At 51.0% G+C, this 23,314-nt stretch overlaps 1 protein-coding gene across 4 annotated transcripts in view; it reads right to left on the bottom strand.

Annotated features, from left to right (window-relative positions):
• CFAP100 (cilia and flagella associated protein 100) overlaps positions 1-22,969 on the bottom strand; it is a 43,707-nt gene extending 20,738 nt beyond the window's left edge. The window contains exons 1-5 of one of the 4 annotated variants that reach the window (XM_033210930.1): positions 22,889-22,945; positions 22,429-22,444; positions 21,810-21,917; positions 9,862-9,942; positions 2,687-2,781 (exon numbers count right to left, since the gene is read on the bottom strand). In XM_033210930.1, the coding sequence (XP_033066821.1) occupies positions 2,687-2,781; positions 9,862-9,942; positions 21,810-21,858 (225 nt within the window). In that variant the 5' untranslated portion in view covers positions 21,859-21,917; positions 22,429-22,444; positions 22,889-22,945. Of the gene's footprint in view, positions 1-2,686; positions 2,782-9,861; positions 9,943-21,809; positions 21,918-22,428 lie in introns of all 4 variants that reach the window. The other 3 variants (XM_033210928.1, XM_033210929.1, XM_033210932.1) reach the window with 3 other exon arrangements.
• Positions 22,970-23,314: the final 345 nt, after the last annotated feature.

A 23,314-nucleotide genomic window follows, 5' to 3' on the forward strand; every position in this document is an offset into this window, starting at 1 on the left:
ATGGCTTCGAGCCAGCCCTCCCTTGGGAAAAAACGCTCGGAGGAGGGGGAAGGCTGGACTCACCTCCCCACATCCCCACCCCGCCCCATGTCCCTTTTGCTGTCCAGTTCTCACGGTAGGGACATCCCCTGCCAGCTCCACACCCTCTCCCACTTTTCTGCACCAGCCTGGGAGTCTCTTCATATGGACTTTCTAGGGTCACTTCTGTTTCCTGCTGGGACCTACCAGGTACACAAACGGCATCTAAGAACCAAGGCAAATGGGTCCAGCCTGAGGCCCCTGGAGTGCACGTCCCCATCACTGCCGTCAGGAAAATGTCACCTACTAGATCCTCAGGGTACAAGGTGGCCTTTAGAAGACATTGGGCAGCTGACTGAGGGCAGGGCCAGACTGAGGGGGACCCTGTCAGGAGTGGGAGGTGGTGGTGGTGAGTATCGGACCCTGCTGGGTGGGGAAGGGTGTAAGTGGGAGAACCTGCCGGGTAGGGAAGGTTGTGAGTGTCGGACCCTGCTGGGTGGGGAAGGGTATAAGTGGGAGAACCTGCCGGGTAGGGGAGGTTGTGAGTGGGGGACCCTGCTGGGTGGGGGAGGGTGTAAGTGGGAGGACCTGCCGGGTAGGGGAGGTGTGAGTGGGGGACGCTGCTGGGTGGGGGAGGGTGTAAGTGGGAGAACCTGCCGGGTAGGGGAGGTTGTGAGTGGGGGACGCTGCTGGGTGGGGGAGGGTGTAAGTGGGAGAACCTGCCGGGTAGGGGAGGTTGTGAGTGGGGGACCTGCTGGGTGGGGGAGGGTTAAGTGGGAGGACCTGCCGGGTAGGGGAGGTTGTGAGTGGGGGACCCTGCTGGGTGGGGGAGGGTGTAAGTGGGAGAACCTGCGGGTAGGGGAGGTTGTGAGTGGGGGACCCTGCTGGGTGGGGGAGGGTGTAAGTGGGAGAACCTGCCGGGTAGGGAAGGTTGTGAGTGGGGGACCTGCTGGGTGGGGGAGGGTGTAAGTGGGAGGACCTGCCGGTAGGGGAGGTTGTGAGTGTCGGACCCTGCTGGGTGGGGGAGGGTGTAAGTGGGAGAACCTGCCGGGTAGGGGAGGTTGTGAGTGGGGGACGCTGCTGGGTGGGGGAGGGTGTAAGTGGGAGGACCTGCCGGGTAGGGGAGGTTGTGAGTGGGGGACCCTGCTGGGTGGGGGAGGGTGTAAGTGGGAGAACCTGCCGGGTAGGGGAGGTTGTGAGTGGGGGACGCTGCTGGGTGGGGGAGGGTGTAAGTGGGAGAACTGCCGGGTAGGGGAGGTTGTGAGTGGGGGACCCTGCTGGGTGGGGGAGGGTATAAGTGGGAGGACCTGCCGGGTAGGGGAGGTTGTGAGTGGGGGACGCTGCTGGGTGGGGGGGGTATGGTTTGGGGACCCTGCTGGGTGGGGGGGGTATGGTTTGGGGACGCTGCTGGGTGGGGGAGGGTGTGGTTTGGGGACGCTGCTGGGTGGGGGAGGGTATGGTTTGGGGACGCTGCTGGGTGGGGGAGGGTATGGTTTGGGGACGCTGCTGGGTGGGGGAGGGTATGGTTTGGGGACGCTGCTGGGTGGGGGAGGGTATGGTTTGGGGACCCTGTTGGGTGGGTGAGGTTGCGGTTCGTTGACCCTATTGCGTGGGTGAATATGGCGTTTGGTGACCCTGTTTGGTGTGGTGGAGAGAATGTTTTGGATGAGACTCTTAGTAGAAGGCGGGGGAGGTCCTGAGCTAGGGCTGGACTTGAGTGTAGAGGAAAACCGAGTGCCTCATTGGAGAAGATACAGTAGGGTAGCCAAGGCATGGGCCAGAGAGTCTCTGGGTCTCAGTCAGTCTAGGAATCACAGCCCACAGGCTCAGCCCTGGTTTCTGATGTGGAGGCCTGGGCAGGGCTGAAGCCTGTGCATCTCCACCCATGCCCTGCAGATGCCAGTGTAGCTGTTGCTGCCTAGGGAACCACGGCTGTGAGGAATCCCTGAGACGCTGAGCCCTGAGTCAGGGGGAGGTGGATGGAGGCTGTGGGGCAGCCCAGGTGCGACCCTGGGAAGGCTGCCATGCTTGGCACATGGGGCAGGGCTAGGTGCCCAAGGCAGCAAGAGTGGGCTCTCCCCACTCAGGGCTTATAGCTCTCAGGGCTGGGAAAGCAACAGGACAGGCTGGGGTGAAGATGGGGCAAGAGTGGGGTCAGTGCTAGCCCAGGGACCCTAGGCACCTGGGGGAGCATGTGTATGCATGCCATGGGTGACTGTGTGCTGATCTGACCTTCAGGAGTCCAGCCAGAGGAAGGGCACAAGGCCTGAGCAGTAGGGGGTGCCTGTGGGATGGGAGAGGGCCTATGAGGGCTGAGCTGGGCCTTGGAGGACCCAGAGAGTGTCAGGAGGGGATGGCGTTTCATGCAGGTGGCATTGGAAGTGGCGGTGAGGTGGCTGAGGCTGTTGCCACGGCAGCCCAAGAAGTCTATCTGACCAAGACCCAAGAAGAATGGTGACAGACAGGGGAATACGGGTGGGACACTGTGAGTCCTGAGAGCCAAGGAGGGTTTCCAGCTGGTTTTGTAGGAAGTGGTGAGCCATTGACTATTCTGGAATGAGAAGGACCTGAGGAAAGTGCTCCTCCGAGAAGGGCAATGTGGCCACTCCAGGAAGCAGTGGGAGCAGGGAAGCTCCTGGAGGTGCTGGCGTCTGTCCTGGATACTCACAGAGAGAGCCTTATTCCGCTCCTGATCTCTGAGCAAGAAGAAATCCACATCCCCAGACAAGTGGAAGGGATTCGCTGAAGGGTCAGGACCATGCTCTGGAAAGGGAGACACCTCGCTGGAGAGGCGAGCCAGCTCTTCCAGGTAGTGGTCTGTGTCTCTGGGGCCCCACTGCCCACCCAGCCCAGCATGGAAAAGCATGAGTGAGTGGGAAGGTTCTCCTGGATCCAGCTGTGCTTAAAGTCCAACCATGGACCTTCCAGCTCCATAAAGGCACCTCTGTAGTTTAACCCGGTTTAAGTTGGGCTTCTGTCCCTGGCGTCTGAAAGAGAGCTGGTGAGCACAGCCTTGTCTCACACATCTGCCCTCAGTCAGCCCTCACTGCAGGCCTCTGGAGTCTCCCTTATGGAGGAGGGAGGCTGAGCCTGCTGTTTGTCAGTTATGGGCCTGGTGACCAGGGTCTGCTGACACTGAACTCACGGCCCTTGTTGTGGGCCTCCAGGTGAACTTGCATCTGTCTTTTCGGGCCTCTCAGTCCTCCCAGGGAAGGCCAAGAACAAAGTACTTCAGACCTGGGGAGGGACTAGAGGCCCAGAGAGGGGCTTGTGAAGGTTTGCTTTGCAGGGTAGACTCTTGTCCCGCTCATAATTCTACACACTGAGTGCAATTCGGAGATGGAGCTGATGCCAGCGGCCTCCCTGTGAGCCTCAGGCAGCCAAGAAGTCAGGTGGAGAGGGTAAACTGAGCACATGGGCTGCCTTCCCCACCAGCCCAACACCAACCCCCCAGAAATGTTAGAAAATAAATGTAAAACTCTAGTACAGCTCTGGAAGACAGGGAGGGTGGCTGGTGTCACAGAAGTTGTTAGGAAGCTCTGGGAGAGGGCAGGCAGGTGGGATGGGGTGAGGAGGTGCAGCCTGGCACAGCTACCGGGACAAGGGCATGGAGGGCATTGTGAGGCTTCAAGGCTCTGGGTGGCAGACACTGGGACACAGGCAGCTGGTGGAGGAACTGCCAGGCACTTGCTTCACCTTCCCAATCTGCACTTGCTCTTCCTCCCTGCTCCTGTCCAGCAACTCAATCAGGGCAGAGGTGTTTGCCCTCGATTAGGAATCATGGGGCCTGGTGCTTGATCAGAGGGGCAGAGAAGTAAAATTCTTTATGCTCCCAAACTGGCGATGAGCACATATGGGTGGCCCATCCCATGTCCCCATCACAAAAGCAAATGGATAGCTAGGAAGCATCCAGCACTTGCCATGGGCCAGACTGGGGACTTTCCGTGATTTAATGTTCCTGACCGCCCAAGGAGGTGGGAATTATGGTTACTCCCATTTTACCTGTGAGGAACTGAGGCTCGGAGCAATCAGATACTCTGCCAAGGTCCCATAACTGTAAGTAGCTATAGGGAGACTGGCTTAAGAAGTCAGGCACTGCACCTGCAGTCTGGTGCCTTGAGAGTGGTCAGAATTCATGTGAAGATGATTGACGTGTTTAGGTGAAGATGAGCCCACCCCAAAAATGGTAGTCATTTGAGGCGAATCATTCCAAAAATGCAGAGTTGGTTGAATGTTTTTAAGCCAATCAATGTAATACCTTCCATTAACAGAATAAAACAGGAAATGATACAATCATTTCAAGAGATGCAGTAAAATTATTTGATAAAATTCAAAGCTTATTTTTGAATAAAACTCTTAGCAACTAGGAATAGAAGGGAACCCCCAAATCTGATAAAGGGTATTATGCTTTGGCTGAGTAACAGCCGCCAAAGATGCCCATGTCCTAATCCCCAAATCTGTGATAGTGTCACCTTCTGTGGCAAAAGGGCCTTTGCAGATGTGATTGAGCTAAGGATCCTGAGGTGTCCCGGTGTGTCCGGGTGGGCCCAGTGTAACCATGGGGGTCCTTGTAATTGGGAGGCAGGAGGGTTGGGGCAGAACGAGGAGTGCAGGAAGAGAAGCCAAGGTGGAGTAATGTGATAGAAACACACGAAAATAAATAATCTGCTCTTGAATGACATCTGAGTTAACAAGGAAATCAAAATGGAAATTTAAAAATTCTTTGAATTGAATGATAATAATGAGATAAGTTATCAAAACCTCCAGGACACAGAAAAACCGTCCCAAGAGGAAAGTTCATAGTGTTAAATGCCTGCGTCAGAAAGTCTGAGAGAGCACAAATTGACAACCTCATGTCACACCTCAAGGAACTAGAGAAACAAGAACAAACTAAATCCAAACCCAGCAGAAAAGAAATAGCAAATATCAGACCAGAACTAAATGAAATGGAAACAAAGGAAATACAAAGGATAAATGAAACAAAAACCTGGTTCTTTGAAAAAAATGAAATCGGTTTAGACCACTCGCAAGATTAACCAAGAGAAGAAGAGAGAAGATCCAAATAAACTCAATTAGAAATGAAACTGGAGATATTCATCCACCACCACAGAAATACAAAAGATCATTCGAGACTACTATGAACATGTATGTACACAAACAGAAAACCTAGAGGAAACTGGTAAATTCCTGGAAACATACAACTCTCCTAGATTAAATCAGGAAGAAATAGAAACCCTGAACAGACCAATAACAAGTAGTGAGATTGAATCCATAATTTAAAAATTGCCAACAAAAAAAAGCCCAAAAGCAGATGGATTCACAGCTGAATTCTACCAGACACTCAAAGAAGGATTGGTACCAATCCTGCTAAAACTATTCCAAAATATTGAGAAAGAAGAGATGCTCATAGAATCAAACCAGTATCACCCTGATACCAAAACCAGGAAAGGACACGACAAAAAAAAAAAACTACAGATCAATTTCTCTGACGAACATAGATGCAAAAATCCTCAACAAAACATTAGCTAACTGATTCCAACAGCACATCAGAAAGATAATTCATCATGATCAGGTGGGTTCCATCCCAGGGATGTGGGCATGGTTCAGCATACACAAGTCAATATATGTGATACATCACATAAACAATTAAAAACAAAAACTACATGATCATATCAAAAGATGCAGAAAAAGCATTCGACAATATTCAGCACCCCTTTATGATAGAAACTCTCAACAAACTGTGCTGCTACCTTCGAAGACAGAGTGAGAGGCTTGAGCCAAGCGATGCGGGCGGCCACCTCTAGAGGTTGGAAAAGGCAGGAAGATGGATTTTTCTCCCAGCCTCCAGGAGGAAGGCAGCCGTGCCAATGCTTTGGTTTAGTCCTACAGGACTTCTGACTTCCAGAACTGTAAGATGAGCTATTTGTGCTGTTCTAAGCCTTTGAGTTTGTGGTGATTTGTCACAGCAGCAATAGGAAATAAATACAGATATCTACAAGATACCTTCAGATGAGATACTGAATGTCCCTCCACCCATGTAGGATCAGACCAGGAGCAAGGCAAGGATGCCTGGTCTTGACATTGCTATTCTGCATTAAAATGAGGGTCCTCACTGAGGGAGTGATTCAAGAAAAAGGAATAAAAAGGTTGGACATGGTGGCTCATGCCTGTAATGCCAGCACTTTGGGAGGCTTAGTGGGAGGATCACTTGAACCCAGGAGGTCGAGGCTGCAGTGAGCCGAGATGGCACCACTGCACTCCAGCCTGGGTGGCAGAGACCCTGTTTCAAAAAGAAAAAAAGAAAGGCAGAAAAGGTATAAGGATCACAAAGGAAGAGAAAATAATGCCATTCAAGGTGGCGTGATTGTTTAGTAGAAAACCCAAAGGAATCTACAAATGAAATGGTTACAATTAGGTCAATTAAGATGTGGTTTGTAGGTCTTATTGTGAAAGTAAAACAAAAAGTTGTAGAACACACAATCAGAGGATATCATGACCTTGGGGGTCACCAAAGAGTTTTAAAATAAGACACTAAAAGCCATAACGAAGAAACGATTGAGCTACATGAAACTGAACTACACTATATTGGGAACTTTTTTTTTTTGAGATGGCAACTTGTTCTTTTGCCCAGGCTGGAGTGCAGTAGCACGATCTTGGCCCACTGCAACCTCCGCCTCCTGAGTTCAAGCAATTCTCCTATCAGCCTCCTGAGTAGCTGGGACTACAGGTGCCCACCACCACGCTCAGCTAATTTTTTTTTTTTTTTTTTTGAGACGGAGTCTTGCTCTCTCGCCCAGGCTGGAGTGCAGTGGCCGGATCTCAGCTCACTGCAAGCTCCGCCCCACCCGGGTTAACGCCATTCTCCTGCCTCAGCCTCCCGAGTAGCTGGGACTACAGGCGCCCGCCACCTCGCCTGGCTAGTTTTTTGTATTTTTTAGTAGAGACGGGGTTTCACCGTGTTAGCCAGGATGGTCTCGATCTCCTGACCTCGTGATCCGCCCGTCTCGGCCTCCCAAAGTGCTGGGATTACAGGCTTGAGCTACCGCGCCGAGTAGAGATGAGGTTTCATCGTATTGTTCAGGCTGATCTCAAACTCCTGACTTTAGGTAATCCACCTGCCTCAACCTCCCAAAGTTCTGGGATTACAGGGGTGAGCCACTGTGCCCAGCCAGGAACTTTTTATTGGTGCCTTTTAGCACCGCTCAGAGAGTAAAAGGCAGTTCCAGGAGTGGGAGAATATATCTGTCATCCTTAGAACTAGCAAGTGACTTCTACCCAGTAAAGAGCTCCGATAAGTCATTCAAATAAACAGGCAGTGCAACAGCCAAGTGGGCAGAAGATGGAAACAGGTACGTCCCGACACAGAATCACCAAATGACCCAGAACCATGTGAAAAGGGAGTGGCCCTCCTGGGTTACCAGGAAATATGAGATACTAACATATACCCAGAGGACAAAGTCATATTAAAAGGATCGACTGTGTCCCAAGTTGGAGAGGACACAGAGCAACTGGAAGTTGCATGCCTGTTGGTGGGACTGGGAATTGGTACAGTCCCTCTGGAAAACTTCATTTATCCACTAAAGTTAAACACACAACCAGCAATTCCACTCTTGGGTGTGTACCCAAGAGACACAAGTGCTTATGTCCCCAAAGTGACATGTACAAGACTTCATAGCAGTATTATTTGTAAAAACTGGAAACAACCCAAATGTTCACCAGCAATAGAAAGAATAAATGCTTGGCTTATGCACAGAAGGGACTCCGGCTAGGTGCAGCAATGTGGATGCCTCTCACAGACTGGATATTGAGCGAAAGCTGAAACTGAAAGGATAGAGAGTGTGCAATTCCATTTACAGGAGGCTGGAGAGGAGAGCCAGTGGTTTGGTGGGGATAGCTGAAGAGTGGCTGTCTCTCAGGGAAGGATAATTTCTGGGGAGATGGAAATGGTCTAGATCTTCATAGGGTGGAGGAAACACATTGTACACATTTGTCAAAACTCACAAACTGGGCCAGGTGCAGTAGCTCATGCCTGTAATCCTAGCACTTTGGGAGGCCGAGGCCAAAGCACTGATTGAGCCCAGGAGTTTGAGACCAGCCAAAGCAATATGGTGAAACCCTGTCTACAAAAAATACAAAAATGAGCCAGGTGTGGTGGTGCGCACCTGTTGTCCCAGCTACCCGGCAGGCTGAAGCAGGAGGATCGCTTGAACCCAGGAGGTTGAGGCTGCAGTGAGCTGTGATCGAACCACTGCACCCTAGCCTGGGTGACAGTGAGACCCTGTCTCAAAAAAACAAAGGGATAGATGGGTGACTGGGTGAATGGCTGCCGTGATAGTTTGTGTGGAGGGTCAGGTGTTCACCCCCAGGACTCTCTCCCTCCCATGCCTCTGCATCCACAGCAGATGCAGGTGCTGCCTCTGCCCATAAGAAGAGCCTCGTGACCAAGGGGAGCCAGGATCTAGTCAAGCACCTGGGGCTGATGTCCAAGGGCAGGAAGGATGGGCACAGAGAAGCAGTCCCAGTGCCAGCATCAGGAAGCAGACACACAAATGCAGAATGGGGACACTGGGCCCTGCTGCAGGAGAGGCGACACCACTGCTCAACAAGTCAAAGGCCAGAGAGTGATGGGATGGGCCAGGGAGGGGGCTGCTAGATTCACAGAGACTGAAGGAGCTCAGGTCTCCTTTGAATCCTGATTAGAACGAATCTTCTACAGAAGATGTTTCTGAGATAACTGGGCCAGTCTGACCGTGGGTTGGGCTGGCTCACTTTGTCAGGTGTGGTGATGGTGTTTGGTTTGTGCAGAAACACCCCTATTGTTGAGAAGTGCACACCAAGGTGGATGAAATGACATGTCTGGATTTTACTTTAACATGTCCTGGCAAAGAAAAAGAGGGAAAGGACAAAGGAAGCAAATGGGCACATTTGAGTCAGTGGCAGAACCTGGTGGTGGGCCTGTGAGGCTCGCTGGCTCCAATCTCTACGTCTGGACATGTTTGAATTTTCATTTTATAATTTCATAATAAGAAAAGAGAGGAAATGTGGTGGGGAGAGAGGTGGGAGCCTGGGCCATGGAGCACAGGCTGGAAGAAACGCTCACATCTGCAGACCTCAGCGGAAGGACCAGACTGGTCTGCTAGCCCAGGGGCAGAGTGGGAGACAGCAGGGAGTCCAGGCAAGGGAGGTCGGAGCCACAGTGCAGGAGGTGGCGAAGCCCTGTGCAGGGCTACCAGGGTGAGGCACATGCAGCTAGCTAGCTGCCTGCCCTCCTTCCTCCTAACAGTGGCAGCAGTGTGCCCTCCTTGTAGATCCTGATGGCCATATGGCAAATTTAGCTGCTGGAATGTGGGAAGATATTGCTGCTTGGGACTTTGGGGAAGAATCCTTTCCCCTAGAAGGCTAAGTTGGCTGGAGGGTAGTTTTGCCCTTCCCTTTGTTCCTTTCTCTGCCTGGAATCAGATGTACTGAGGCTGGAGCTGCAGCAGCCATTTTGTGAGTATGAGACAATCTTGTGGTTGAAAGCCCTAATTCCTTTCTGGTGGAGCAGAGAGACTTGGGGACCTGGTCATCTGAAAGATATTATGGAACCGCTGTTCATGGAGCCTCAGGAAAGCCTGCACTCCCTCCCACATTTCTCATTAATAGAGGGAGCAATAAGTCTTACGTTGTTTACATGCCGGTTATTTCAGTTATTTCAAGTCTCTGTAACACAATTCCTAATGGAAAGAGAAGCATTTCCTTCTGCCCTTAGCTCTTGAGACCTGGTCTGAGGGGATCTGGGGGCAGAGGGAGAGGAGTTGCCTCCTGCCAACTTAGACTTTAGCCTCCCAGCTTGAAGGTTACCTTTGGGTTTTTTTGCCTGTTTCTTTGGGTTCTCTTCAGCGCTTGAGGAAGAGCTGATGTTCACAGATTCCAGGCTGTTCTCTGAGGAGACACAAAAGTGAGGGCTGCAGCAGTGACTCCCCTGGCCCATGAGAACTGTGAACACAGCCTGAGGTGGGGAATGTCTCAGACACACAAGGGCTCAGCGTCAGCTCCCTCCCCTGTGAGACTGAGGGCTCTAGGTCCCGGACGATCACACTGACTTTCCTGGGAAGTTGTGAGAATTGTGCAAGAAAATAGCCTGGGAATTCCCTAGCACCTGTGCCTGGTGCACAGATGTTTTTTGCCTCCCCTTTCCCATCCTTCAGTGTGTGCCTTAAGAGTAGCAGTGCAAGGCTGTTTTACAGATGGACATACCGGGACCCAGGGAGGACAGGGACCCCAAGCCTCTGACCCTGGCCTGGCCAGTGCCTTGCCTCCCAGGGGCTTCCTGCAGTACTTGGATGGAGGACCCTAAGACCCCACCTCCTCAGGGAGCTCCCACCCCTATCCCACCGTGAGGAGTGGCCCTTCTGACCAAGCTGGGAAATTGGAGTTGTGCTGCCTGGAAGCTACAGCCGATTTTCTCCCCAAGGCCAGCAAGTCTCCTCCCCGTCCGGGGTGGGCTCCCCAGCACCCTGCTTCTTCAGGTGACTACTCAGGTGTTACTGCTGGGTCCCCAATGCCTTGCAGTTCTCTTCAGCCAATACCCACAGGGAAGGAGGCATGTAGCCCGACACTTCCTCCATTCCCACCCAGGAATCCTTCGTAGCTTGGAGATCCTGGTCAGTGCCTGAGGGATAGGGACTGCCAGAACATGGTCTCTGGTGGGCTGCTCAGGGTGCCAGTCCTCCTGGGGTGGGATGGGGGAGGGGCTGTGTGGTCCCCGAGTGAAACAGTGAGCAGGAAGTCAGGGCTTCTCTTGAGGTGGGGCTCTGATACCAAGGCCAGGGCCCTGAGCAGATGGTCATGGGGTGAGGGAAGAGTGAGGAAGATGGCGGGAGTCTTGTGGGACGGGTGGGAAGGCCAGGCCTAGGCTGAAACTCAGAGGGCTTCAGGGCCACACAGAATCCATAATGTATAGTCGGGGAGGTAGAGGTGGTTGGGAGGGGTGAGGCTGGGGAGAACTCAGGGGCTCGGCTGCTGAACCATGATTGTCCTCTAACTCTCTTAGTAGGCATGTGGTTAGATTTCCAGGTAGAATTTAATTAACCATATCATATACATCAGAAGATACCACTATTATTTAAATAGACCAAAACCCAAACCACACAAACCAAAACCCTATTAGAAATGAAAAAGCAACGGATCTGGATGTGGTCCCAGTTACTAGGGAGGCTGAGGGGGAGGATCCCTTGAGCCCAGGAGGTTGAGGCTGCAGTGAACCATGATCATGCCACTGCACTCCAGCCTAGGTGACAGGGTAAGACCCTGTCTCTAAAACAAGAAAGAATGAAAGAGCAATGCACATACATAGCACATATTTCAAACAACACAGGTTTGATGTATTGATATGATGAAATAGCCTCACCTGAAGCTTTTGATACCTATATACATTTTATTTATTTATTTATTTATTATTTGAGATGGCAGCTTGCTCTGTTGTCCAGACTGGAGTGCAGTAGCACGATCTCAGCTCACTGCAACCTCTGCCTCCCAGGTTCAAGCGATTCTTCTGCCTCAGCCTCCCAAGTAGCTGGGACTACAGGTGTGCACCACCACGCCCAGCTTATTTTTGTATTTTTTGTAGATATGGGGTTTCACTATGTTGGCCAGGTTGGTCTCGAACTCCTGACCTCAGGTGATCCACCTGCCTTGGCCTCCCAAAGTTCTGGGATTATAGGTGTGAGCCACTGTGCCCGGCCAAGATTTTTGCAGATCTGACTAGAAGTATTTTATGCACTGTTTTTTTGCCTGTTTCTTTGGCAAAAGAACATACACTTATATGCCCTTGCTTTTTCACTAAAAAACTCATCTGCTTACCCACAAAAACAGAAATGAAACTTAAGGACATTACACTTAGTGAAACAAGCCCCAAAGGACAAATGCTGTATGCCGCCACTCACAGGAGGTCCCTAGAAGAGACTAAGTAGAACAGTGGTCACCAGGGCTAGGGGAGGGGGAATGGGGAGCTAGTGTTCAGTGGGGATGGAGGTTCAGTCTGGCGATGAGAAGAGTTCTGAGATAGATGGTGGTGATGGTCGCACAGCAATGTGAATGTGCTCAATGCTACTGAACCATACATTTAAATATAGTTAAGATGGTCAATGTTATGTGTATTTTATCACAATTTTAAGACTTGAAAGAAAGTTCATCTGTGGCTGGGTGCAGTGGCTCATGCCTGTAATCCCAGCAGGAAGGCTGAGGTGGGTGGATCATAAGGTCAGGAGATTGAGACCATCCTGGCCAATATAGTGAAACCATGTCTCTACTAAAAATACAAAAATTAGCCGGGTGTGATGGTGTGCGCCTGTAGTCCCAGCTACTTGGGCTGAGGCAGGAGAATTGCTTGAACCCAAGAGGTGGAGGTTGCAGTGAGCCAAGATCGTGCCACTGCACTCCAGCCTGGGTGACACAGCAAGACTCCGTTTCAAAAAAAAAAGCTGGGCACGGTGGCTCACACCTGTAATCCCAGCACTTTGGGAGGCCAAGGCGGGTGGATCACAACGTCAGGAGTTTGAGACCAGCCTGACCAACATGGTGAAACCCCGTCTCTACTAAAAATACAAAAATAAACCAGGCATGGTGGTGCATGCCTATAATCCCAGCTACTTGGGAAGCTGAGGCAGGAGAATCACTTGAACCCAGGAGGTGGAGGTTGCAGTGAGTCGAGATTGCGCCACTGCACTCTAGCCTGGGTGACAGAGAGAGACTCTGTCTCAACAAAAAAAAAAAAAAAAAAGAAAAAAAAGAAAGTTCATCTGTTCACACACAAGTCTCATCCATACTTAGCCAAGTCCCTCAGAGGACCCTGGGGTTTTTTTTCAATCATCTTTTGCAATTTCCGAAGTTTTGTAATGGTTACTCTTATAAAATAAAATTTTAGAATGCTCTAAATTTATTAGGCCAAGGAGGAAGTTAAGCCCTGGCACCTGACGTACATAACCTGTTTGCAGTTCTGCTTCTTAGGGAGTAACCCTCCTCCGGAGGTTGCAGTGAGTCGAGATTGCACCACTGCACTCCAGCCTGGGCAACAGAGCGAGACCATCTCAGAAACAAAACCTCATTGTTCCTGCTCTGTGAATGACCAGGAGAGACCGGACACCAGAACTCCCGCTTCCAATCACTAGACTTTGTTACAGATTAACTGCCTCTTTATTGTCCCATACCTAATTCAGAGCAGATGGCACCCAGGACCCCAACACAGTTGCATCTGCAGTGTGGAATGATAAATATACCTGTCCAGAGAGAAAAGGCTCCCTTAGCAAGTCAGAACCTTGCAGTGTGCATGCAGCCTTCCATAGAAGGATGCTGAAATTCTGCTAAACTTCCCAAAGCTTTGTCTAGATAAACAATCTCAAACTTCTACACTTTGGAACATGGACTTTCATTCTCTGGATCTCTGATTACTGGGTGACCTGTCCTCAACTTTGTGCTTGGAGAAACTCTAAACCTGATTCTGACTCTTTTGGTTATTTTAGCTTGATACTCTCCCATTACCAACTTTAGTGGGACTGCTTTCCCTACACCGGAAACTCTTGTCACTCTAACAGGTCACAAAGGACATCTCAGCTTTCATTTGCATTTCTTAATTCGGAAGAAACTGTGTGTCTTTTCGGATGTTAATTATCCATCTTCTTGCCTCATTCTGTTAGTATCCTTTGCCCATTTCTCTACTGAAATGTTCTAGTTTCTAGCTGATTCTTGAGAACCTTCATCTATTATATTGATGGACACTGGCTCATTTGTCAGATATGCTGAAAATAATTCTCCTTCAGGCAATTTGACTTTATCATTCATTTTCCTTGTATGAAAATTTAACTTTCACTTAAAGAAATGCTTTGGGGTTTAGTGTCTTGTTTAGAAAGGCATTCTGCCGCTGAAGTTTAAATATTTTTTAGAAAAAATATTGTGTTTTCTTCTAGTATTTTAACATGATTTAATTTTTTAACTTAAAAAGTCTCTATTAAGGTGTAAGTCTACTTTTATAATAATTCAGGAGAAATAGGAAAAGAATGAACTGGTTGTGAAACTTTCTCATAAAAAAGGGTAAAATAGGCCAGGTGCGGTGGTTCACGCCTGTAATCCCAGCACTTTGGGAGGCCGAGGCGGGCAGATTACTTGAGGCCAGGAGTCCAACAACAGCCTGGCCAATATGGCAAAACCCTATCTGTACTAAAAATACAATAATTAGCCAGGCATGATGGTGCACCTGTAATCCTAGCTACTCTGGAGGCTGAGGCGGGAAGATCACTTGAACCCGTGAGGTGGAGATTGCAGTGAGCCGAGATTGCACCACTGCACTCCTGCCTGGGTGACAGAGTGAGACCCTGTCTCAGAAAAAAAAAAAAAAAAGATGAAATACACCCGACTGGGCACTCCATTCATGTGACATGAGTTCCGAACATCGGAAGGTCCCTGTATCGTCTATCCATCAGTCTTCTGGGCTGTGTCCTGGGCCATTCTCTCTCCTTTCCTCCTAGACGCCTCACCAGTGCCCATGGCTTCAGTTCCAGCCCCAGCGGATTTGTTGATGCCCTCATGCTTCCACCCACTCTCCTGACCTCTGGGCCTCCATCCACAGCAGCCTCTTCAGAGTCTCGGCTGGGAGTTTCCCACCGGACACTGACACCCACACATCACCATCTGAGCTCCTGACTTGCCCCTCCTGCGGAACCTGCTCCACCCCTGGCCTTGGCTATGTCAGCAAACAGCACTGTGATGCACAGGTGTCACTGAGGAGACAAGGCATCCCCAACACCCTCTTCTCCCTCATTCCATACCTGATCTCAGTCAGTCGCCAGATCTCACAGACTCTCTCCTGAGGAGTTCTGGACCCAGCCACCCCTGCCACCTGCACCCTATTTGCTGGTTCTCTGTGATTGCCCCTACCTGGACTCCCACAGCAAGTCTGGACTGCACCCCCCACCCCCGACCACCCAGGCAGTAAACTCCTGGAGGGCAGGCATATTAACCATGCCTTTTACCTTCTCAGTTAGATGCTTTGACCTCTGGGGCCTTCCTGAGCCTAGAGGACCTTCCCTTCCCTCCCCTCCCCCTAGGATTAGCCAATCCCTGGAGATAGAAAATGACTTGCCCAGAGCACACCTTTCAAATGCAAACCACCCAATCCAGAGCCCACATCCCAGCCAAAGTCTCTATCAGTCTCTCACTCTCAAGACCACTGATCCCTGCCCTCTGCCCCCAGAGCCAGCACCAGACAACCAGGGGCAGCCCTGTGCCCTAGAACCCCAAAACTTTTTTTTTTTTTTTTGAGACGGAGTCTCGCTCTGTCACCCAAACTGGAGTGCAGTGGCCGGATCTCAGCTCACTGCAAACTCTGCCTTTCGGGTTCATGCCATTCTCCTGCCTCAGCCTCCCGAGTAGCTGGAACTATAGGCGCCCACCACCTCGCCTGGCTAGTTTTTTGTATTTTTTAGTAGAGACGAGGTTTCACCGGGTTAGCCAGGATGGTCTCGATCTCCTGACCTTGTGATCCGCCCGTCTCAGCCTTCCAAAGTGCTGGGATTACAGGCTTGAGCCACCGCGCCCGGCGAACCCCAAAACTATTCTTGCAAATCAGTCCTATACCTGCTCCCTCACCTGCTTCCTTCCTGTGATTCCATAGTGGAGGCTCCTGACCACATCCCCCTCTCCCTCAGCTTCCCGGCTGACCCCGCAGCTTCCCCCACACAGCCCTGCGTGGTGCACCCGCTCTGTACTAGGGATCTGTGAGTAAGCAGCCATTTATCCAGTGGCAGTCATCTCCTGCTCTGTTGGCCTCACCACACTGAGCAATAATAAAACCTGTGTTTTAAACCAGCAGGAGCCATGTCTGTCCCATCTCTCACCACTCCCAGGACCGGGTTAGTGATGGTGCCAGACGGTGGCCAGGTCTCCTAGGAGTGCCCACCAGGGGCTGCAGAGCAGCGCCTGGGCACAGTGATGGAAGGACGCTGGCTGTCTCTGGGCTGGGGCACAGGGTGATGCGTGCTCACTCAGCATCCACCCAGCCACAGCTGTGGGCACTTTCTCAGGGTCAGGTGTGGCTGGGGATGCCGCCCTGAAGGAGGTGCCATGCCTGCCTTCCTGGAGTCCACCTTCTGAACAGGCAACAAGCAAACAAAATAAAGAGAAGTGAGAGATATTGCAGTGGCTGGGGCAACCAGGGAGCCCACGGAGGATGCACCATCAGAGCAGAGCCCCAAGGGGAGTGTGGTGACATCGTGGGGTCATGGAGGCAAAGGCTGCAGGCAGAGCTGAAGAGGAGCCACTGGGGCCAGCATGGCTGGTAGGGTGTGACACTGGGGAGCACAGGGATGAGGCCATTGGGAGCCACAGAAGGACCAGGGTTTGGCAGGGATGTTCTCCACAGAATTGGGCCACATCTCATCCCCATTCACAGGTCAGTGTCCTCCCCTGCAGCTGGGCACAGCCACACCTCCCTCCATCCCCTCCTCCTCCCACCTGCTGCTCCCTCTCTCAGGACACTCTCTCCATCATTCCCCATCTCTGCTCAAATGTCACCTCCTCCAGGAAGCCTTCCTGATCCCCCTGTCTAAATGCTCTCCACCACAATCACTGAATCAGCCTCCTATTTCAGCACTTCTGGGAACCATCCTGTCTATTTAGTTGTTTACTTCACTTATTTAATACATTTTAAGAACATATTTTTTGATTGCAGTAACATACATACTATATATATACACACACATATATAGATATGATTTGCCATTTTATGCCATTAAAACCTTTTTAGTATGGTAAAATATATATAACATAAAATTTGCTATTTTAATTGGTTTTAGGTGTACAACTCAATAGCATTAATTACATTCACAATGTTGTACAACCACAACCAATACCTATTTCAAAACTTTTCATCACCCCAAACTGAAACTCTGTGTGCATTAAACAACTCCCCATCCTCCCCTCCCCAGCCCTGGTGGCCTCCGTTCCACCTTCTGTCTCTATGACTCTAACTGCTCCACTAACTTATATGAGCGGAATCATACAGTATTTGTCTTTTCGTGTCTGGCTAATTTTACCCAGTATAAGGTTTCCCAGGCTCATTTGTGTTGTAGCATGTATCAGAATTCCCTTCCTTTTTGAGGCTAAATAGCACTCCTTTGCACGGATGGACCACATTTTCTGTATCTGTTCCTCCACTGATGGCTACTCAGGCAGCTTCCACCACTTGGCTCTTGTGAATAATGCTGCTGTGAACATGCATGTGCTAATAGCTGAATTCCTGATTTCTGTTCTTTTAGGTACATATCTAGAAGTAGAATTGCTGGATCACATGTTAGTAATGTTTAAATTTTTGAGGAACTGCCTATTTTTCTCAGTGGCTGAATCATTTTACACTTTCACCAACATGTAAAAGGGTTTCATTTTCTCCACATCCTTGCCAACACCTGTTATTTTTGTTTTTATTTTTTGATAGTAGCCATCCTAGTGGGTGTGAGGTAGTATCTCATTTTGGTTTTGATTCGCATTCCCTTAATGACTGATGATGTTGAGTATCTTTTTTCCTGCTTGTAGGTCATTTGCGTATCATCTTTTGAGAATTATCATTCAAGTCCTTTGCCCAGCTTTGAATTGGGTTGTTTGCTTTTTGTTGTTGTTGTTGAGTGTTAAGATTTCTTTCTATATTCTTGATATTAATCATTTGTCAAAGATTTCTAAATGTGAGCTAATCTCAGATAAAAGTCTAGCTCTCTCAAGGGTGGAGGGGGTGGGGAAGGACAGCCCTTGACCAACAGGGCCAGGAGGTTGCTTTAGCCTGTGGAGTTGGAACAATGGTCAGCCACTGAGTGGGCCCCTCAGAAGCAAGCCATGGTCAGCAATCAAGCACACAGCCTGATTTTTGGAGGACAAGATCCTTATTTCCCACCCTGGCACCAGCAAGCTGTACCAAGAATGCAGGCCACCTTCTCCCTGCTGCCTGCTGCAGGCTGGAGGCTGGTACAGCCGCTCCAGAAAATGCTAAAAATTCACTAAAATGTCCCAGCCTCCTCATCAAGATCTTCCCTGCAAGCTGCAAGCATTTCACTAAACTCCAGAGTTTCAGAATAGTTGCTTCTGATAATTCACACCAGCACAATTGTTTCAGGGGAGGGATTCCTGGAGCTTCCTACGCTGCCATGATGTCACCCCTGTTGTCAATGAGTTGCTTGCTCCATTTCTTTTATGGGCTGTTCATTGCTGGTGAACAGAGACAAACTGGTTTTTCTGTGTTGGTCTTGTAACCTGCAACTTTGCTGAGTTCATTCATTTAATCTAGCAACTTTCTTGTAGATTCTTTGAGATTTTCTATATACAGGATTGTGTCATCTGTGAATAGTTTTACTACCTCCTTTTCAATCTGGACCTTTTACTTCTTTTTTTCTTTTTCTTGCCTAATGACCCTGGCTAGATCTTCTAGAGCAATGTTGAACAGTAGTGGTGAATGTGGGCTTCACTGTTTTGCTACTGATCTTAGAGGGAGAGCTTATAGGCTAACAGGTTTTGACTGAGGCCTGTGATGTGCCAGGCTCTGGGGGGACAAATGCCCCTGCTGGATGGGAGTGAGACAGTAAGCAACATAAGTGAGGAAGGGTCAAGAGGCCAGAGGGTAGAACGTGCCACTGAGAAAATGAAATGGGGACAGCAATGAGGGACGTAGGACAGGCGGGGCATCGCGTTTTACCTTGTTTAGGGGAGGCCCCCCTGTGGAGCTGACATCTAAGTGAGCTCTTGTGGGGCATGAGGGAGGGAGTCCCAGGAAAATCAGGAAGAGCATTCCCTGTAGAGGACACAGCAGTGCCAAGATACTGAGTGGGAGTGAAGCAGGCCTGGCCTGCTTCACTGGATGGAGCCAGTGAAGGTGAGAGCTGTTTGCTGCACTCTCCTAAATGCTCAGAGAGCAGGCACCTCCATCTCATGGTCCTCTGTGCCCTAGCCCAGCACAGTGCCTGACACACAGTAGGTGCTCCATAAATATTAGTGAAATGACTGTGGGTCCCTGCGTGGCCTGATGCGGGCTGCATGTGTGGACGGCCCACTCTGCCCACGAGGCCACCAGGCCAGGCTTCGGATGTCCCAAGATGAAGGTTAGATTACTGAAGACCATGTTTCTCCACACTGGCAAATTAAACTCCTGCCTCCAGCCCTTCGCATACCTCATGGCCAGAACTGGCAGGGGGACGGCCTGGCCATCTGGGTTTAACAACCTCTCTAGATCCCATGCCCTTCCTGAATGCTCCCATTGTTGGGGACGTGGACTTGAGAAGCAGCAGCAAGAGCCTGCAGGGCATCCTGATCTGATGCGTGTGAGCACGGCTCCTTCAGCAGGGGCAAGCCTCTCCCATCCCGCTCCTCTTGGAGTCTTGTACCTGGAGCCTGGTGTCTTGGGAAATATATTTGGCTGCTCAAGGAACAAACTCCCCACAGTGAGGCACGGGCAGGGTTCTGGCCCAGAGGGACCAGCTACAGGCCCCTCTCCTGGAACTCACCCCTCACTGGGCTGGGTGCTGAGGGTACAGGGCCAGAGCTCTGGGCACTCCTGCAGCCCCCACCCCTGCCTGCCCTGATGGGGAGGCCTATGGTCCACTCTGGCTTTCCCTGACTCTTCAGCCTGGCCAGGGTTTCCATCAGGTGCCCTCCATCCTCTGCTTCAGGGGCGAGGCCTTGCTCAAGGTCTCAAGGGAGGCTGTGGCCAAACCAGCCCCTCTGCTGGCTTTTATCACGAAAGTCGTAAAGCTAGACACTGAGCAGTCTCCCTCTTAAATCCTTCCCGTCATCTGGGCAGAGGCCAATAGTCCTCCTGGGCCACAGGCCCTACCCAGTTGGCCCATGTTGGCTTCCTGTCTCTCCCTTGAACACGCCACGCCCTCTCCCACCTCAGGGCCTTTGGGCCTGGCTGGCCACCTATAATGCCCTTTCCCCACTTGCCCTCCAGGCCCCTGCCCTGGGCGTGGTGGCCAAGGTTGGGATCCTATCTGTACTTGGCTCAGCATCCCCAAACCTCTCACTCCAGGTGGCTCAGTGTCATTCTCCCCACCTTTGTCCCAGCTCCTGCAGCTGACCCCAGGACACAGAGCTCAGCAGTCTTCCAGACTGGACCCCCTGGCCAGGTCCCCTGCACACCTTGCCCATGCCAAACTCCCTGACCCACCCAAATCTGAGACCCCCGGCCCTGGGTGCCAATCCTGGCTCTGCCTGTCTGGCATGGTTTTCTCACAAATGCACAGGCCCTCAATCAATCTCGAGGGACTACCAATGCCACAGGGTCACAGGGTACCCCAGGTAGGCAGTCCCCCTCATACCAATAAACAAATCAATATAGTTTACATGTCCTTCAACTGTCTTGTGGTAGCATAATTATCTGCATTGTTTTATGGGCGTACTGAGAGTTAATTTGTTATCTATAAACATCTTAAAGCCATGTTTTTTTTTGAAAATAAAAACCCTATTCTAGCCTTTTTTCATTTTAAAATTTACTCTGGAGCAAAAAAAGACAACGAGAGAGCATGTGCATGCGTAAGTGTAATGGTGGAAATCACTGTTTACAGCAGCACACTTTCTGAAACAAGCTAATTGGTTAATAAATTATGATAGAGCCATACTGAAAGATTACTATTCTGCTCAAAAGCACAAAAAGTATAAGGGAATTCTTGATGTATTGATAAGGAACAGTCTCCACAATGTATGGGTTAATTTTAAAAATTTAGGTGCAGACAGGGTTTTCATTGTGCAGTCTCTGTGTAAGAAAAGAACAAATCCCATCTACACACATTTGCCTGTAAGTGCACTGAGCTGGTAGCCTAGAAGAGACAGGTGACACTGGCTACCTCTAAGGAGAGGGCACTGGGTGCCTTTGACAGGGTGGGAGGGGCTTTTGACAATGAGGGACTTTTACACACTTTTGAATTTTGAGCCATGAAATACTATGCCTGGTCAAAACCAAATTCAATTCCAATAGAAGAGCTGAAGGTGGGCCTGGGCAGCCTCCCTCAGCGCCACCCTGTGTGAGAGCCTGGCAAATGCATGCAATTCCCCAGGGCAGGCAAGTTTCATCCAGGGAATAGTGCCAGCTCACCACCTCCTTGGAGCCCAACCTGGCATTTGTGGTCAGAGGGGTGCTGAGAGAAGCTCACCTTCACGGTGACATCTTCCTCATGGTCTGTTGTAGGTTGAATTGTGTCATCCCAATTCATATGTGGAAGTCCCAACCCCCACTGTCTCAGAATGTGACCTTGTTTGGAAATAAGGACTTTGCAGCTGTAATTCACTAAGCTGAGGCCATTCTGGAGCGGGGTGGGCCTCCAATCCAATGTGATGGGGTCCCTGTAAAATGGGGAAATTTGGACACAGACACGCACAGGCAGAATATCACCTGGGCAGGAAGGCTGAGATGGGAGTGATGCTTCTACAAGCCAAAGAGCACCAAGGATTGCCTGCAAAGCACCGGAAGCTGGGAGAGAGGCCTGGAATGGGTTCTTGCTCAGAGCCCTTGCAGGGACCTGGCCTTGTGGACAACTTGATCTCAGACATCCAGCCCCTAGAGCTTGAGAAAACAAATGTCTGTGGCTTCAACTCCCCAGTTTGTGATGGAGCTTTGTAACAGCAGCTGCAGGGAACCCACATGCATTGTCTCAAGGGAAATGGGCAGATCTATGACTCCTGCCTAGTGCTTTGTTTAGAGCCACCTTAACCCGTGAGGGAGCTGGAAAGGTTCCGAGGCTGCCCCTGACCTCTGAGAGTGCCCACCCTGGCCCAGTACTTACTGTCATTGGTCATGTTTTTGGAGACTATATTGGACAGTGTCTCAGACATCTTGGCTGAGGCCCAAGAGGTTGATGCAAGGCTTCTCCTCTTCTAACGGAGATCCTCACCTGGGGAGTGACACAGTACTTAAGTCTGGTGGTCCCTAAGCCCAGAGCTCCCTTCCCCTGGGTGGCTGACAGCCACCGGCATTTGTTGAGGGCTCACCGTATGGGGACACCTACCTGCTCCCTGCCTCTCCCACCCGAGGGTCCACTCTTCTCTCCTGGACCTGGCTCTAGCTGCCTACTTTTTCTGTGCTTAGAACACATCAGTCTTGGCCTCAAGGGTTTGCATTTTCGGCCTCCTCAGCCAAAAAAATATTCTCCCATACCCAGATGGGGGTGGTGGGCTCCCCTCTCTTCAATTCCAAGCTCAAATGTCACCTCTTTAGAGAGACCTCTCACCATCCCATCCAAAGTGGTTTCTTCCTCCCCACCCCCGTGTGGCCTTTATTTTCTTCTCTGCAATTCCCACTATCTGATTATCACTTGAAATATCTGTTCATTGTCTATTTCCCCCTAAAATGTGAGCTCCATGAGAACAGGGGTTTTTTTCTGCTCATCCAAGCTCCTGACATACTCTTGGCACTCCTTAACTTCATCCGTTGAATGAATTTTCATTTTTGCAGGGGAGGAAGCAGAGATTCAGCAAGGTATCCACAGTCACAGTCAGGAGGGGCTGCCTCTGGAAGGGGCCCAGGGCTCTAGGCTTGTGCCATTCCCGCCGCATTCCTGCTACATCCCCCTATTGGGTGAGCCTGGGGTTCGCAGGGTCTCCTCCTAACACCTGCGCTCTGCCAGGCCCCGGGCCACACAGCAAGGTGCACAGGGATGGTAGGACAGATGGGATGGATGGTAGATGGTTGTGTCATGCGAGCAGAGGGCGGGGAGCCTTGCAAGGCGCCTTGCGAGGGGCGCGTGAGAGGTCCGCTCCCGGCCACGCGCGCCCCTCGGGCCCTGGTTTCGCACCTCTGCCGCCGCCCCCACGCGCCCTCACGGACCCCGCGCGCTCTCTCTACCCGGGCCCCGCGCGCACCCACCGGCCCCAACTGCCTGGGCTCACTCTGAAGCCTCCGCGCTGCAGTTCTCAGCTCCAGGAGCAGAGCTCTTGGGTTTACGTCTCCAAGGCAACCATTCTTCAGGCTGGTTGTGACGCCACAAAGGCCGCGGAAGCTGGGCGCGTGTGGGCTGGGCCAGCCGGCGGCTGGACAGGCAGGGCGCGGGGCACAGCTGCCGGGTCCGAGCTCCCGGCACGATGTCCTCCCTGACGCCGCCAGGACAGCGCCTGGCCCAAGCCCGGGGCCTGGTGAACGCGGGTTTCTTCCTCTGAGGTTCATTCATCACTCCGCACTTGGGCCGGCTCCTTTCTTTCATCCTGATTGATTTATTCACCACGTGCCAAGCACTGAAGAGGGCGCGCAGGATGGATGCTTTTGGAACAAAAATAGCCCTGGTTCTTTCCTGGG

The sequence above is a fragment of the Trachypithecus francoisi genome, unplaced genomic scaffold, assembly GCF_009764315.1.
Source record: "Trachypithecus francoisi isolate TF-2019V2 unplaced genomic scaffold, Tfra_2.0 Lachesis_group0, whole genome shotgun sequence".
NCBI classification, from domain to species: Eukaryota; Metazoa; Chordata; class Mammalia; order Primates; family Cercopithecidae; genus Trachypithecus; species Trachypithecus francoisi.